Genomic DNA, 17,395 nt, shown 5'->3' with positions numbered 1-17,395 from the left:
GGCAAAACTGTATGCTGCCCAAGCATAGAGCAGTTCCCGGCCGGCAGACAGCAGCTGACGATTTTAGGGGGGTTTGTTTATCCCGGCCATTTCGGGGCGGTTTGGCCAGGCCGCGGCTCGCGCCGGAAGTCACGTCAGCCTTCCCTCGCAGCGCCCTCTGGGGCGCCGCCCGCGGCCGCCGGGGGTACTGCACCCGCCGGCGCCGCCCCGCCCCGCCGCCCCCGCCGGGCGCACGCGCGCTGCGGGCGGGAGCGGGACGGCGGCGGGCGCGGCGTTCCCTCTCTGGGCCCCACCGAGCCCCGTCTCCCGGCGGACACCCGGGGAGCGGCCGGGCCGGACGGCATCGGGCGGATTGTTGGGGGGGCACAGCGGGGCACGCTGAGCGCGCCCCCGGGGCCGTGCAGCCTGCGAGGAGACCCTGCCGCCCGCCCGCCCGCCGCAGCGTCGGCCCCGCGGCGTAGCGCGGCGGGAGAGGAGCGCCCGCCCGAGCGAGCGAGTGAGTCCCGCGGGTCCCGCGCGTGCGGGGGGGCGCGAGGGGGCACGGGGCTCGAGCGGGACCCGTGCAGGGCAGTGCGGGCTGGGCATGGAGGGAGCGGGGCGGCGGCGGCGGCGGCGCTTCGGGGGGTGCGGAACGCGCGGATCGGGGCGCGAGGTGCGCAGGCGAGGCGCGGTGTCCCCGGGACGGAGCCGGGAGTGCGAGCGGAACGGCAGCTCCGCGGCGGCGGGGACGCGGGGTGGCCCCGGCGGCTTCTGGCTTCCGCTTCCTCCCGCCGGGACCCGCGGCGACCGCGCTGCGACACCGCCGGGCCCGGCGCCCCGCTCCGCTGCCTCCAGTTCTGGCCCCTCGGTACTCCCGTGATGCCGCTCCTGCGAACCTCCAGCTCGGCCGCGCTGTGAACGGCTGCGGTAAATAGGGCAGAGAAGCTCCTGGGCGGATCTCTAGGTCAGCGCAGCATCTGCGTTGTGTTTATTTTTAAACAAGCGCTTGTTAATCGAACAAGAGTGAGGCGGCGTATCGGGGAAAGGTTCGTCCCCCAGAGGGTGTTGGGCACTGCCCAGGCTCCCCAGGGAATGGTCACGGCCCCGGGGCTGCCAGAGCTCCGGGAGCGTTTGGACAACGCTCTCAGGGATGCACAGGGTGGGATTGCTGGGGTGGCTGTGCAGGGCCAGGGGCTGGGCTCGATGATCCTTGGGGGTCCCTTCTAACTGAGGGTATTCTGAGATTCTTTGATACGTTTCTCAAAATACTTATATCTCAGCCTGTTCAGAACATGTGCTCCGAAAACTTCGTGACGTTTGTGGGCGCCAAGCAGATGTAGGTTTGTGTTGGTTCTTGTTTCATACACTTCAGGTTCTCTGTCAGATCCTCTGCAATGCTTTTAAAGGTAAACTCTGTAAACACAGGCAGGTGCAGAGAACCTGGAGCCTAGGTCAACAAGGTTTTCCCTCTTTTGGTGGGGGACAGGCCCTGTGGTTAATGTGCTCTTTCAATAACTCAAATATTTAATGCAATAATGAAACGAATACACTTAAATAATATTATAGCGTATTATATACATAATGCGAATATATATACAGAACACTTATTTATTAAAAATTAAAATTCAAATGTATAATATCATATCATATCATATTACATAATTTTATATATTATTATATATTATTATGAAATAATAATTTAAATAAAAGTGACTTTAAAATCTTTAAAATAACTTCTTTTTTAGCTTTTCAATGGGTTAGATTGAAATGAGCTCCCAGGGATTATCAAGCAAGGATGTCTGCTTTCAGGACAGAGTGGATTAGGGCATTTAAATATGTATACACAGGGCAATCTTTGTCCCTCTGCTTCCAGAAGCTCTAGTAACTTGACCTTATTTGTGATGTGTGTCAGACAAAATTCAGGACTTGGATGTGTGATCTCCGAGGCTGCTGTGCTGCTGGATTTACTGTTCTAAAATGTTCCAACATATAAACAAGATAACTTGTAACAATATATTGTTATGTCTGGCTCTGAAATTCAGCTATTTGTGGATTTTTAAAATCTTTTTTCTGGGCAGGTCTTAATCACAAACCCAAGAGGGTTTTGGAAGAGTTTTAGTTGTTGTGCTTGCTTGAGATTAAATTGCAACAAAACTACATATTTCCTTGGGAAAGTTTTCATATTTAGTGTCAGAAGATATAGCCATAGTTTGTAAAATACCTCTTGTTTCACATAAAATTCCAGTAGTGTGATTGCTTGCCAGGTTTTTTAGATTGAATCTAGCTACCACGTTTTCTTTCTTTGTTTTGTACACAGCTCATAGTTGTACTTTAGTAAAATGGGACTCAGAACAGTTACAGACATTCTTCCTGCAAAGCTGATTTTCCTTTACATCACAGAGATAACCAGAAAAATGATGATTTCTTTGCTTACAGTAATTGCTCTAAAATCCACAGCCTGACTTATGTGTCCTCTGTAGGAAAGCCAATCTCATTTATTTGTAATTTTTTCCCAAACTTTCAAATTAGTAACGGCCACCCAATCCAATTTTTTAAAGGAGAGCATTGTTTTCAGTGTTAACCAAGCTCTCTGCTCAGTTGGTTCAGTGGCTCCTCGTTAGTATTTACTCTAGATGTTCTAAAGCAGCTCACTTTTCTCTCGCTGCTTCCATGGGTACCCTGAGGCAGCGGTGTGGAGTGGAACATGGGATGTTTGAACCACAGCTTTGGGGTTTTTGTAGCCCTTCAGAATGAGGGTGTATGAGTTATGGTTCTGAAAGGAATTTTTCCAGCTGTTAAGAAAATCTATCCCATAACTGAACTGTACACTTCTGTTGTTGCTTTAATTTAAGATTGGATATGGCTGATCACCACAACTTTAATCTCAAGTGCTGCTGATTGTTTTTGCCACAACATTTGGTTTTCAATTCTCATTCCAATCTTGACTTGCTTCTACATGAACTGCAGTTCCTGGTTTGTTTTTTTTTTTTGTTCTAAGAATACAAATTTAAGATCGCTGCCACTTAGAATTTAATTTCTGTGCAATTCTTTCTAGGATTTTTTGTTTCTTCCACACAGGTGTGGAAAAATGGCAAAGAGAATTGCAGAAAAGGAGCTGACTGACCGAAACTGGGACCAGGAGGATGAAGCTGAAGAGGTAAAATACACATTAGTTCCTCCCCTGTGCATGCCTGCAGGTAGTAGAGTAGCTGTTCACTTTTGCTGTGTATCTTCTGCATAAAACCTACAGTAGAACTGGTTAAAAGTTTAGCAGTTAAAGATAATTTTATAGAAGTGGATTTCTAAAAATTATTTTTATAAAGCTTCCAGTTATGCAGAACAGATAGCTAAGCAGCTTTTAAGAGTTAAAATTTCATCAGTGGTTCTGGGGAAAGGAACTTCATGTTTCTAGAGGGAACCCCAGGTTTGTTAAAATGCTTTTGGACTCTTCAAATGTGTGATAGGTATTTATTGAATTGACAGGAAAAGCAGATTTGATTTCTGGAGATAAATCCTCTGTATTCCTCCAGTATTTTTTTTTGAGGGTCAGTAATAGCTAATTTTAGAGCTATCTTAATTTTACCTGAATTTCCCCACACAGCCAGAGGAATTAGGCAAATAGTTAAGTGGTGTGTTCCACCTGATTGCAGAAAGAGATTTTCGCTTTTAATGTCTCATACTTCCTTATGGCTCGTGTTTAAACAAACTAGTTTAGCTTTCTGTCCAACTAAAAGTATTAAATGTAAAAGGTAAATGTAAAAAAGAAAACTATCTCTTCCAGGAATTTGAATATAAGAAAACTTAATTTCCTCATTTGTTGTAGGGTAGTACTGAGACATTAGGTGTCTTTGCCAGTGTTTGAACTACAGCAGGCTGCTGGAGGTTGCCTTAGAGCCCACATCTCCATATATCTGCTCCAAACTGTGGATTACTGACAGATTCCCTTCAGCAGAGAGATCTTAGAGCTGTGTTTTAAAAAAGCAAAGCAAAACTTAGATTATTTTGTTGCAATAAAATGGAGATAGCACAAAGAGAAATGTAGTGCAGAACCAGAAAGACTTCTCCAGGTATCAGCTCACATTCAGGTGCTGGTAAGCTGATTGACAGTGCTGCATTTTTGGAGCGGGCTGGATTTTAACTTCTTCCCTTGTTTGTTTGGTAGCAGTGTTATATGAGACTCCATAAAATCAGAGGGTTTTGGGAAAGCTGCAAAAAGCAGGCCTCAGAGACAGCAGAACTGGGATTAGAGCTAAGCAGTAGCCATACGATAGGTCAGCAGAAAAATTATGTAAAAGTAGAAAAGTAAGGATAAATAGAACAATGGTCTGTGTATTAACACTTGTCTAGAATAACTCCCTAAGCTGCAGAAAAGTCTATCTAGCGAGATATTAGGAAGTTCTAAGCTTAATAATGGAGCTCTGTGCATTGTGTTTGAAGGCTTACAAGCAGGTATTGTATTTGAAATAATCAAGCATTGTTTTAACCGAAGGGACGTGTGCTTATAGCGATTGGATGGAACTGCTGTCAATGTGCTTTTGCTCTGTGGGATTGGTCAAAAAACTTTTAAAGTAACTTGTAACATTAAGATTTTGGTCTGCTGCCTGGGATGTGAGCTGATGGCATCTTCCCATTGACATGACCATGTAATGAGACTGATGCTGGAAAATAAAACAGCTCAGGGCACGTTCCTCAGCTCACATCCCATCCCATTTGTGATTTGTACATGAATCCCGGCTGGTGACAGAGTTGTGTTCAAAACCTGATCTCAGCCATCCCTTCATGTTGTGCATTTTGAATATTCCACTAACGATTCCATAACTTCCTCTTCAAGGTGGGAACATTCTCTGTGGCAAGTGAAGAGGTCCTGAAGAACAGAGCTATTAAAAAAGCAAAGCGCCGAAATGTTGGGTCAGAGGTAATGCAGTCCCTGAACATGAGCGCTGGAGTTTTACTCACTTACAAAACACAACATCATGTTCAGGTGTTTTACTTCCTTGGGTTTGTAGTGATGCTGAATAAAGTTATCACTTCAGCTCACCAGGTCATATGTGCACATGAACTTTGGCTCTGCTGTTCCATGCTAAGAATAAGGCTAAGGCAAAAAATGGTTAATACTAGTGTGACTGGTGAGCAGAGTGTTCTTGCATATTTTTGAAGTAAAAATAAAGAGTGTTTCAGACACAATATTGTTTGCAAATGGGTAAAACAGCATTTTTACTTCTTTACTTCCATTTTTTGGAGAGATGGAAGTATGGAAATGCAAAGTTATTATTTATCCATACTGGAGGGCTGGGGGATGTCTCAGAAGCTTTATTAGTAAACACCCAAATACTAAGCTGCTCTGAGAATGAGAAACATGTCTTTTGTTAAGAATGCTGCTACTTTTTTTTCCTCCCTCCCTGTCAAGAGCTTTAGTGCCATCTACTCTTTGCACTAACATTGAAAATTGAAAGGAGGTTGGCCTTTGTTACAGGTTTAGTCCCTGTGAAAGCATTATCCCAGTTCAGCCAAACTGTTGTCCTTTCAGAAATCCTTGACAATGCTTTGTTGTGTATATTTTCCCAGACATCCTTTGAACAGGGCATGCATCATGCTAGAAGTAGGCCTGGAGCTTTATGTGTTACACAGATTGCTTTAGGACTGGATGGGACTAGGCACAGTTAGGAGCTAGACAGCCTTCTCCTTTGCTTTTGATTTTCCTTCTTCAGTCCGAGCACTGTAAATGAGGAAGCTGTCTTGAGTAGTTTTAGCCACAAATCTGGTAGAGGATGCAGTTAAATAAAGGATTGCACTGGGAGGAGGTGATGCAAAACATAAACTACAACTTGAACAGGAGAGATGCAGGGGTAAATGGAATAGGGAAAGTAGAACAGAATGAGAAAGGAGACCAGATGGGTTGTAGAAGTAGTCAGGAGACTGGGAGCAGGCTGTTAGAGCTGGTAGAAGGGCTGGTGACGACTGAGCACCATGCAGCCCCTCACTCTTCCTCCTAGTGGGATGAGGAGGAGAATCAGAGAAAAGGATAAAAGCCTGGGTTGAGATAGGGACAGTTTAATGATTGAAATACAATGATCATGATGATAAGGGAACCAAAAAAAGAGAAAGAAATAAACCCCAAGGAAAAGCAGTGATGCACAGGACAGTTGCTCACTACCCACTGACCTCATCCCATCCCCAAGCAGCAATTAGCTGCTCCCAGCCACCCCCCTCCCAGTTTTTGTGCTGGCCATGACATTCTGTGTTCAGGTCACTGTCCTGGCTGTGCTCCCTCTCAGCTCCTTGTGTCCTGCTTGCTGACAGAGCATGAAACACTGAGAATTCCTTGATTGCAGTGAGCACTGCTCAGCACCAGCTGAGCATCCTTGTGTTATCAACATTGTTCTCACCCTGAATTCAAACCAGACCACTGTACCAGCTACTAGGGAGAAAATTAACTCCATCCCAGCCAAAACCAGGACAACAGGCTGGACAGAATCTAAAATGCAGAAGAGATGACAGGACAGCTGAAGTTGTGTAAGAAACCTATGAAATATTTACAAAAAGGTAAACTTGAAACTTCCTGATGTTCCTACATGGAGCAAGCAGAATGCTGCAGTGAAAAAGACAGCAGTTTAAATGGAATGTCCAGAGAGAAAGGTGGGACTGATCAGAGAGAGAAGCACAATAAAAATGCCTACCTAGGGATGAGAAGCAGAGGATTGCACTGGAAAAGAGAGCACAAAAGGAAGCAAAGAGACCCATAAACCTCAAGGTCAGATAGTGGAATACAGCCTGAAATTCACAAGCTCTGCCATTTCTTCAATGGCAAAAGCAGATGAAACTTGGAAGCAGTTCTCCTCTGATGGTTTTCCAGAGACACTGAAAGTTCACTTCAAGTAGTAAAAGTTCATTACCTCCAAAAGCCTAAAAATTGCAGTGCTTTATTTGCATGTTAATTGTACTTTGTCTTTTAGAAACACCTAAGAAACTATACCATAAAATAATATGGTTGCAAAGACAGTGATCAGAACTGGGTAATGAAGAGAGGCAGAGATGGATGTTTTGTGGTCAAGTACAGTCTGTCTTTGCATCTTCTGTCAGACACATTGGGATGTTTTGGGTAAATCACAAGAGATTTTATAGGTGATTCCAGAGTGATGAGTGGATTAAAGTATTGGGCTCTTGAGTGCCATTGTAAATGCTAAAAGTTGTTGAAAATAAACCAGAAATTACACAATCCTGTGTAGTTATTTAAAACCAGATTACAGATTACCAAAATGTCTGATAGGTAGTCAAACACATCCACAGCTCTGAGCAATTTCCATGCATCCACATCCTAGACCCAGCTTGTTTTCATACCAAACATCTGAGTCTTTTAAAAACAGTAGCAGTGTGTGTCATAAGGAAGCTGTTAATTTTGTTTGCATAGCTGACACAGTAATGCATGGAATGACACGCTGAACTAGGGAAAAACAAACTAAGGATATCAGGAATATTAAGTGGGGGTAGAATTTGTGTATGTAACTGGTTGTCTCTTTTTTTTCTCTCCAGTCTGAAAGTGGAGGAGCTTTTAAAGGGTTTAAAGGCTTTGTATTGCCTTCTGGAAAAGGAGGAGGTGGCTTCAGTGGATTTGGGAATGGTGCAGGAATAAAGCCTTTGGAAGGGCTGTCTAATGGAAGCAGTAGTGTCTCCAGTACTCCTCCTTTCAGCAGTTTGAAGAGCACCTCCGAAACACAATCAGCATTTGGTAAGTTTTGAATAAACATACATATTTATCACTTTCAGTCATAAAATTTGTAGGGTTATTTTGGTAGTGAAAAAAACAAATTTAGATCATCTTATAGTTGTGTTTTAAGGTTTTGGGACTTTATACCTCTTTGTAAGATTTGTTATTGTTTTAGAGTGCTGGAGGGACAAGTTTTCACATGCATGCAATTTCAAGAGGTGGCAACTAAATTAATATTTCTAATATTGGAGGTAAAAGTTTTCTAGGCACAGATGGAAATGGAAGGCACTGGCATAAGGCAGTGTGTAAAAGGCATAAAGCATCTGGTAACATGTCCCAGTTCTTTAAATTAAAATAAAAAAATACATGCTGCATAGCTAAAGTCTTCATCTTTTTTCTTTGTGCATCTGATGTTGCAGACAGTCTTACTAGAATTTTATCTGTTACAGTTATACCTACATTTTAAGACATTTGAAATACTTCAGCACGTTGAGCTGTCATGCTGTGGAATTCCCTGAGGGATATTAGTTCTGTCCCTTTGTGCTGGGCATGCAGAAATGTTAACCCTGCCACCACAGGATTTTGGAGTCACCATGCCATGGAATAGAAATGGTGGAGTTTGAACTTTAGAGTAACTTGGTTTTCAGTGAGCTTGAATAAATTAAGGGAAACTGAAAGATTCAATGAGAATTTTTCTAGTTTGCTTCTTAGGGTTTTTTTATACAGAAGTGCTCAAAAGCCTGTAAAATCATGGGCTAGTGCACTCAGGGTGGTTTAAAGCACAAATGGCAAGAGATTAGTTGAGTTTTTTGATTTAATGAGCATTACAGCTTGCTGAAGTTGTTAGATTTTTGTAAGATTTTGAAGGTTTTGGCAATATATAAAACATTTTTTTAATTGTTCTGTACAAGATGTCTTTGGATTTTTTTTTTTATACTCCAGTGTGCTTCATCTGCTTTGTCTATCCCTGACTTACTAGTCTAAATAAAAACCTGCTCACTGGCATGGGAATAACTGGGGCACAGTGTGGTGACCCAAAAGAAGGAGCTCAGCTGAGTAAGGATGAATGATTTGATTAAGCAATATTGAACATGTTAGGCTTTTAAGAGGGTTGTGCTTTCTGGGTAAAAAAATAAGTTCTAAGCTGTCGGAAGGCAGGACATTCCTCTGACTGCTCAAGATGGCCCGAGCCCCTGGCAGGGGGCTCTGAGACCCTGGCATGCAGCCGGAGGCACCTGTGACTTTGATTTTGACCCATGGAACAAATTACCAACTTTGTATGAAGAATTACAAGTCACAAAAGTTTAAGTAGCATAACAGCAGTAGACACAGAGTGAAAAACAGAATTCTGAGATTTTAGAATGGGGCTTTGGGGTCCCAAGATGGAGGAATTTGGGTGTGCCCTGTCCTTCTTTCTCTCTCCTAACCTCCATGTTCTGGGTGATGGTGGCACTTCTGGATTGGTTTAGAGTAGAGAGTGACTGTCTAACATAGGTGATAGGTATTGGAACATAATTGTAAATATAGTTTACGTAGTTTTTAGTATAAAAGACAACACCAGCCCGGGGGGCGGGCAGTGCCTCGGACTGACCTGCTGAACAGATCTCAGCAGGCCAGAGAAAGAATGTAAGAGATAAGAGAAAATAAACAGCCTTGAAAACTACTCCTTCTTCGACTGCCAGGCTGGGAAAAGAGACTTTTTAACGCTTCTCAGGGTCATCCTGACCAGCAGAGATTCCGAGACTAAGCCACATTCCTCACTAGGTCAGCAAAGCATCTGTGTTGTTTTGTTCTGTTATTTTTTAAACCAGAGCTTGTTAACCAAATGAGATAAGTTGGATATCAGGAAAAGGTTCTTCCCCCAGAAGGTGCTCAGGCACTGCCCAGGCTCCCCAGGGAATGGTCACAGCCCCAAAGCTGCCAGAGCTCCAGGAGCGTTTGGATAATGCTCTCAGGCACAGGGTGGGATTGTTGAAGTGTCCTGGGCAGGGCCAGGAGCTGGGCTCAATGATCCTGGTGGGTCCCTCCCAGCTCAGGAAATTCTATAACTCTGCGATTTTTCTTGTAACAGGATCCCCAATGTCAAATGGTCCCACTGCTGCTGTGTTTGCTGAGAAGAAGGCTGCCAGCCCCACGGCCAACGGTGGCAGCCAGCCCTGCTCCTCTGGCGGTGCCTCGGGCTCGGCACACGGCTCCGGCGCCTACCACAAGCAGCTGGCTGCCCTCAACTGCTCCGTGCGGGACTGGATAGTGAAACACGTGAACAGCAACCCCCTGTGCGACCTGAGCCCCATCTTCAGGGACTACGAGCGCTACCTGGCCAGCATCGAGCAGCAGCACGGAGGCAGCAGTGACAGCAGCTCCGAGAACGAAAGCAGCAAGACGCCCGGCCCGCAGGCTGTTCCTGTGTTTGGGAGTTCAAAGCTCCAGCAAGGCTCCGCGTTTTTGTTTAACAGCAAAAGTGAGGATACCTCAGACAAAAAACCTGAAGCTGCGTCAGAAAAAAGAGACCCGTTGTTAGGAGCTACATCAACTGTCTCGTTTAATTTTGGCAAGAGTGTTGACAGTTCTGTTTTGTGTTCCCTTGGTTCAGGAACGCTTAGTAGTTTCTCATTTTCTCCTGGGAATTCAGGTTTGTTTGGAAAAGATGCAAACCAGGCCAAGTCTGTCACTGCAGCGTCCACCAGTTTATTGGAAGCTCAAACAGACAGTGGCAATAACGATGACAAAGGTAAATTCTATGTATTTCTGTTTATAGTTATTTTAATGGTCAGCTGTGAGTGTATGTGACTTAAGAATACTAAAAAAAAAATGCAATATTAAGCTCACTGAGATGATGGCATGGTGTAGTGTGTGAGGAGGTTTAGGCTGGATATCAGGGAAAGGTTCTTCCCCCAGAGGATGTCAGGCACTGCCCAGGCTCTCCAGGGAATGCCAGAGCTCCAAGAGCATTTGGACAACACTCTCAGGCACCAGGTAGGATGGTTGGGGTGTTCTGGGCAGGGCCAGGAGCTGGGCTCCATGATCCTGGTGGGTCCTTTCTAACGCAGGAAATTCTATATTCTGTGATCATCATCATTCTTCAATTTGAAAGTGCAGAATTATACCCCTAATGGGGAGAACCCAGCCTTATGTAAGCAGCACCTAAAGTATGTGCTTATCAAGACTTCCAGATTTCTGTCAGATTTGTACTTTATATAATATAATATACAATATAATCCTATATCTGAGGACAGGAATTGATGAAATATAAAGCATCTGGTATGTTCACCTTTCAGGCTGCTGGACTTCTCAATCCCACTGCTTTTCCTAGTAGGTTTATCAAGAGGTCCCTGCAGTAAAAAGCATGAGAGACAGAACAGTTCAGCCCATTTTACTTAACAGATTGTAAGGAGGCCAACAAAGTTGCATAGCACCAGCTTTACTTTGATCTTTGCCTGTGCTGAATACAATAGGCTGATAGAAACCACAGTAGCTGAGGGGCTGGAAAGGCATAACCTGCCACTCTTAACTGTCATTCTGCACCTAATTCCCTTCCCCCAAATTAAACCTGGCTCTTGGAAGTCTTTATTGTGCTTTACTTGAACCCATTTGTGGAGCATACTCTTTGAAATGTGACAACTGTTTCTGTTCAAAGAGAAGCTTTTGACTTACTAAGCTTTATATTGTTGCTGTGTGATTGGTTTTGAGTGTTTGGTATGGATTGGGTATTTTCATCCCACTTAAACTGAAGGTGAGGATGAAGTTGCTTTAAGAGCTGAATGAAAAGCAAGTAACCCTTTTTTTTGTAGCTGAAGCTGCTGCAGAGTTCACATGGACTGAAAGGTGTTCTGGCTGTCACTGACCAGCCACGTGTCCATGTCAACCATGGAGGGCATAAGGGACTTCCAATACACTGCCAAAATCTGTGCTCACAACACTAATATATTAAAACTTTCTATTTAAAGGAGGGGAAGAAGAGGAAGAAGAGCCACCAAAAGTCATTGTTAATGAAATAAAAGAAGATGATGCTTTCTACTCAAAGAAGTAAGTGACTTTAACTTGGAAAATAAAATCAATACCTGTGTATTGCTATCCTTCACCACTGCAGTGCATAATTAATGACATGTCCCTGACTTCCTAATAAATAAAGCTTGTTAGGAATCCACATAGAATATGAACTTGTAAAAAATATAATTACAGGCAGGAGTGGGTAAGATCTTACTAAAATTCTTCTGTATCTCGGACACAACTCTAATAGTTTGTGTTGTACGTGTGATCAGCTTTTTAACAAGTGTAGATGTTTCTGCCTTCATCAGGTTTTGTACAGTTAAGTTGCAGGACCTTGGGCCTTTACCACAGAAACCTTAAACAGTACTCTGGAAAATCCACCAGGTGGATTTGCATAGCCTGAAACAAGACTCTTCAATTGGAAAATGCTGATTAGTATTATATAAAGGGGTGAACAAGTTGTGCTTTTAAGCTCAAAATGAAACTGGCTCCACTAGAATCAGTTTTTCAAAGCTTCAGTAGTCCAAGTATTTGCATGTCTGCTTGACACTCAGCACAGAATTTGTCCTGCTGTCATTAGCTGTATCTGAAAAGTGTGTGCTACTTTATTAAAATGGCTTTAGGTTTATTAGAGCCTCACTTAAAAAATGTTTATAAATTGTCCTATTAAAGTCCTATTATAGTCCTATTATAAGTCCCATTATAACTTCAGAAAGTCCTATTATAACTTCAGAAAGACACAGCCAGTTCTTATGGCTTTCTAATTAGTTCTTTTTAAAAGTAGCCTACATTTATTGCTGTACACAGGCCCTGAGTACAGGCTGCTGTGCCTTTTACTTTTCCCTGAAAGTAATACATTTATTGTTTCAATACTGAAAGAAATAATTCACTTTCTCTTTGATCTCCAAGCGCTGTCCATTAGCACATGAAACAAGGTCAAGAATAATAAAGATTTAGGTTACTCACAGCATGTTAAATCCTGATTACTGTTACTGTAAGTCAGATGGATACATGTATCTGGGAGATATCTTTTTACTTCATCTCTACGTGGCTGCACAAACAAGGATTTGGGTTTTATTTTTTTTTCTCCGCAGGTGCAAACTGTTCTACAAAAAGGATAATGAATTTAAAGAAAAAGGTGTAGGAACATTACATTTAAAACCAGCAGGAAATGAAAAAACTCAACTCTTAGTACGAGCAGATACCAATTTAGGTAAGTACATTTATCCCAGTATAATAAGTCTTGATGTCAACATTCCTTGCTCAGCATTAGGATTTTTTTTGGTCTTTTTTTACCCAGCATTAACATATACAATTAGTGAAAACCTTTCTACTTTTTTTTCCTAAATCATTTAGAATACTGACAAACACTTGGATGCCTCTAGTGAGCATTACAAAAGAGAGCAGATGAAGCAGTGCAAGAAGTAAAAGGCTATGGTGTATGTTTGGGGATACAAAGTACCTGTTTTACCCTGGTTTGTCCAGATTAACGTGTCTGTCTGTATCAGAACATTTTGCTTCTACAAATGAACTGCATCTGGTGGTCAGAATGAGTAACTTGGCATAAACTAAGCACTGTGACTGGATTCCTTATTTGCTGCTTCTCCCTTGTCCCCTTACCTTTCTCCTGTGTCCCCCTCTACTGTCATTTGATAGTCAGGTTCCTCCATTTAAAAAAGGAGGATGCAGTATTTGCAGAGATTTTCTCATTTCTAGTGAGGAAAGAAATCTGAGAACAATGGCCATGAATAGATGCTTAGGAAGAAGAAGACAAACCTACATGATGTTTGTGAATTGCCTTCCTTCCAAACACCACCCTACATCTCTAGTTAGTATCTATACTAACACCGTATTGCAGTAAAAGCTAGAAAATGGCTAATGGTAACTTTTTCCCCTCCTCAAATGCAGGAAATATACTGTTGAATGTTCTAATTCCACCTAAGATGCCATGTACAAGAACCGGGAAAAACAATGTTCTGATAGTTTGTGTTCCTAATCCACCCATCGATGAGAAGAACCCAGCTGCTCCTGTCACTATGCTAATAAGAGTGAAAACAAGTGAAGATGCAGATGAGTTGCACAAAATCTTACTGGAGAAAAAGGAGGCTTAAATAAGTTGCAGTCCATAATTTGAGGATTTATTGCCAAATTGCTGCTGCTCTTTTTTTCTTCCGTAACTTCATTTGAACATTTAATTCTTTACTCTGATATTAAGAACTGTTATAGGAATTCTGGAAAAATGATGTGAGGAAAAGCTAAACTAGCTAATAAAAGCTTTAATAGAACACAAGTGTTGGACTGTGCTCCCTCATTTTCAGTATCTAAATGCAGGACCTCTTCTGGATAAAGCACATGGATGTAAATCCAAGCATCTGTTTTTAGCACCAGTCGACCAAATGGACAGAAATCTGAGTACAAAAACATGGTACCAGAGCTTCCTTACAGACTGTAATACAATGCAAGCACCTCCTGTTTTGGGAAGGGAGGATGTTCAAGCTTACCTGTTGCAACTGTTTCTAGACTGCAGATTTTTAATCGGTCTGTTGTATTCTGGTGAGACCGACTTTTTAGACTCGGTGACAGTACTGCACCCCACCAGTGATGATCTCCATTGTGCTGGGTCTGTGCCCTTTCAGGACTCAGAGACTGCAGTAAAAGAGAATTTGCTTGTGTAGTCTTGTTGACAGTGGTGGTTCCTCCAGAGGAACTGTCAGTTCTGTTCTCGCTGTAGCAACAAGCGAATGATGTGCAATACAGTACAAGCAGACAACTGGAAGACAGTTTTATCTTGGACACACTGGCATCCCCTGGCTTCTGACAGGTCAGAAGCAAAGGGTTGCACTTCCACGTGGTCCTTCCAAGGTGTTTGTCCCTAGTCCCAAAACCCAGCTGAGGCAGAGCTGGACGTGCTGCATTGCTCCTGCTGCTGGTACTTGGCTGAAGAGAGCTCTTCCCACAACAAACTTCAGGACTTTAAAAGACCTTTCTGTCGCCTGTTGCCCTTGCCAGGAGACACATGCACAAGGGTGCGTGTCAGTATGTATTTTTCCATGTGATAAAAATGCTATGCTGCACTGCATTAAGCAAAGCAGCAGAGTGCAGCTTTGCCAGAAGCTTTCTGTTGCATGTGGGGAGCATGGGGTAATTTGTAAACTTAGTTTTCAGCTGTGATAAAATTAACCAGGTGGCAATAATTTGGGGATCAGAACATTCATTCTGGTCTTGGTTTTGCTCTCAACTTTGTCAGACTGTGTTTGGTGGTTTAATCCTTTTCCTTTTTTTTCAAATGTTTGCTGGAAACTCCTTCCCTAATAACTTTTTCTACTTTGCTTCCAACTCTGGGACTTCTCCAAGAGCTTGATGATAATATGAAACTTGAACTGCTCTCAGATGTGTCGCACTGACCAGCTCTGCCAAGATGGAACAAACACACTGTTTTGCCTCTGGCTAATGTGACACAGAGGAAAAACCCCTTTCCTTAAAAAAAGTCAGTGTGACACAATTCATACAGGGGTCCTGGTGATCCAGCACAGTGGCATCCTGTGGGCAGGGAACAAGGAATAACACCATTTGATGAGGTGCAGCACATCTCACCTGTACCCCTGCAAATGGCTGCCTCTAGGCCTAACTCACTGCACAATTCAGGTTATGGCCTTTTTTCCCCCTCTTCATTAAAAGGAGGAAAATCTTGATTTTATCTATAGCCCTGTTGACCAAAGTTCCAAAAGAAAGGCCTTTGCTCACATTTCAGCCACGTTTAGTGTACAAGAATTGCATTTTTAACACTGGAGTGTGAAGGGAACTTAGATGCCATTTGAGATATTTGAAAAACAAACTGGTGCCTTTGGGGGTTCTTTTTGCATCTGGCTAAGTACTTAAATCATTAAGTCAGTGACATTGCTTTCCTCAAAATAAGATGCTTTTTTTTTAAAAAAAAAAGTCTTGCTGCTACCTAAATTGGAGGCCCAAAGCTGACAGGGTGTGTCTAAATGTGTATGAATGAAAAACAGAATGCTGCCTAACAGTTTAGTCCAGGCTCTGGTCCAAGGGCTCAGTTATTTTTGCATTTGTCTTTTGACTGTAGTGTCTTAACCCTGTCTCTGTACAGAAAGGTTTATGGACAGAGCTCTGGTTGTACATCCCATAAAGAAAAGCTCTGTCTGTAAAAGCTTGGCCTTTGTTTACTTCCAAAAGCTCATGGACTTGGAACTGTTCCTTCATCCTTAGAAACGTGGACCAACAAACAGAACTTTACACTTCTTTCCTTATGCTTGCCTCTAAAGAGGGGCAGTTGTTAGGTTTTGCACACATGGATGTAGCCCAATTCTGACAGCACACCTCTGGCCTGTTTCCAAGCAGAGGGCACAGAGTGAATGGAAAAATAAGTAGATGAATAATAAATTGTGTTTGGAAAGAATTAAACCTTACCCTAGCCATCATAGCAAGTAGCACTTGAATTCTTCTGTGCATGTATTTAATCAGTAAAGCCAGGGGAAGGTAAAAAATTGAGATGTCACCTTCATTAGAATGTCAAATATATGCATAAACATACAATTTTGAACATTTTACATGGGGAAAATTGCCTCTAAAAGGACAGGGAAATAATTTCCCTGCAAAGCAGATTTTAATAAACATCAATTAATGGTGACTGTACCATTATGTGGACTATGAAGCAGGAAAAGATAGTCATACACTGACAAACTTGGTGCTCAGGTATAAAGCACAGCCTTTTCCAGCACTTTAGAAATTTTTGATGATGCTTCAGTTTCTATTTAAGGAATACTAAAAATATAGAAATGCTGTAAAAGGCCAGAGATTGTTAAACAGAAATAAAGGCCTTAAATGAAAAAGCAAAATTCATGGAGACCACAGACATCAGTGTACTACTGCCTTCATAACAAACTGGCACATGCTATCCAAGGAAAGAATTTTAATCAGAATTCCAACTCAAGGAGGCATTCCTGTGTCTTGGTTGGTAATGTATTTAACAGCTGGATATCAGATACCTGATATTAAAGATGGAAGTTTCTGCCCCAATCTGTGTTAATGCCTTCCAGGTGTTGTTCCAGGTGTATGTAGATATTGGAGTGTCTTATCCATTCCTCCTCCTCCTCTAATTTTGAAGTTTCAGCTGGAAAATAAACATTTCTGCTTCTTTTAATTATCAGAATAATTTCTAAGAGAGATTATTACAGTTGGCCTGAATTTTATTTTAAAATATTAAATTGCAGTATGCAAGGTTTAATTTGGGAGGGCAACACTGTGTTCCTCTAAGCCCTTTTGGTTGATGGATGTGAAAGTTTATATTGAATTTATAGTTCAAATGAACATACTGTAGAACATAAGCCAATCAGGAGGTTTGCTGTGCTATTGAAACTGAAGTTCAGCTCCCTTTGCAGCACTGTAACATTTAAACTGTCATTAAAGATTGACTTTCTGATGCCTTAACTTATTTGCATTTGATAAAATTTTGTAGCTGGTGCCTGTGTGCAGAAATTACCTGACGTTAAACAATTTAAAGTGGCATGAGCTGGTCTAAATCCAATGAAGATGCTGAATGTGATGATAATTGTTAGTTGTTAGTAGATTTCAAAATGCTCTGAATTTTTCAGTGGATACTTAAGTTTTACACAACGTGTATGTTAATGTTTTCATTCGTTCTGATACACTGAGGTCATGTACAAAAATCCATGGAAAATGTGAATAAATGAATGGAAGATT

At 42.3% G+C, this 17,395-nt stretch overlaps 1 protein-coding gene across 3 annotated transcripts; it reads left to right on the top strand.

Moving 5' to 3' along the window:
- Positions 1-201: 201 nt before the first annotated feature.
- Positions 202-17,395, top strand: NUP50 (nucleoporin 50). 3 transcript variants are annotated; one of them, XM_038153344.1, is made up of 8 exons: positions 202-496; positions 3,035-3,136; positions 4,811-4,894; positions 7,510-7,705; positions 9,756-10,415; positions 11,632-11,710; positions 12,769-12,887; positions 13,583-17,395. In XM_038153344.1, the coding sequence occupies exons 2-8, from the start codon at positions 3,068-3,070 to the stop codon at positions 13,783-13,785; spliced, it is 1,410 nt and encodes a 469-aa protein (XP_038009272.1). In that variant the 5' UTR covers positions 202-496; positions 3,035-3,067; the 3' UTR covers positions 13,786-17,395. The 3 variants fall into 3 exon arrangements, with proteins under 3 accessions (XP_038009272.1, XP_038009271.1, XP_038009274.1); XM_038153343.1 differs by having other exon boundaries at positions 203-496; positions 3,058-3,136; XM_038153346.1 differs by lacking the exon at positions 202-496 and adding an exon at positions 795-943 and having other exon boundaries at positions 3,058-3,136.

Source organism: Motacilla alba, chromosome 1A (genome assembly GCF_015832195.1).
Source record: "Motacilla alba alba isolate MOTALB_02 chromosome 1A, Motacilla_alba_V1.0_pri, whole genome shotgun sequence".
In the NCBI taxonomy this organism is placed as follows: Eukaryota; Metazoa; Chordata; class Aves; order Passeriformes; family Motacillidae; genus Motacilla; species Motacilla alba.
The sequence above is the reverse complement of the archived record's forward strand: the minus strand, read 5'-3'. Positions and strand labels throughout refer to the sequence as shown.

Bases quoted from the DNA above. Each gene is read 5' to 3' on its own strand.
- NUP50 (XM_038153344.1), top strand. From the start codon at position 3,068: ATGGCAAAGAGAATTGCAGAAAAGGAGCTGACTGACCGAAACTGGGAC. The intron at 3,137-4,810 runs GTAAAATACACA...TTCCTCTTCAAG, and splicing joins AGGAGGATGAAGCTGAAGAG to GTGGGAACATTCTCTGTGGC. The intron at 12,888-13,582 runs GTAAGTACATTT...CCTCAAATGCAG, and splicing joins ACGAGCAGATACCAATTTAG to GAAATATACTGTTGAATGTT.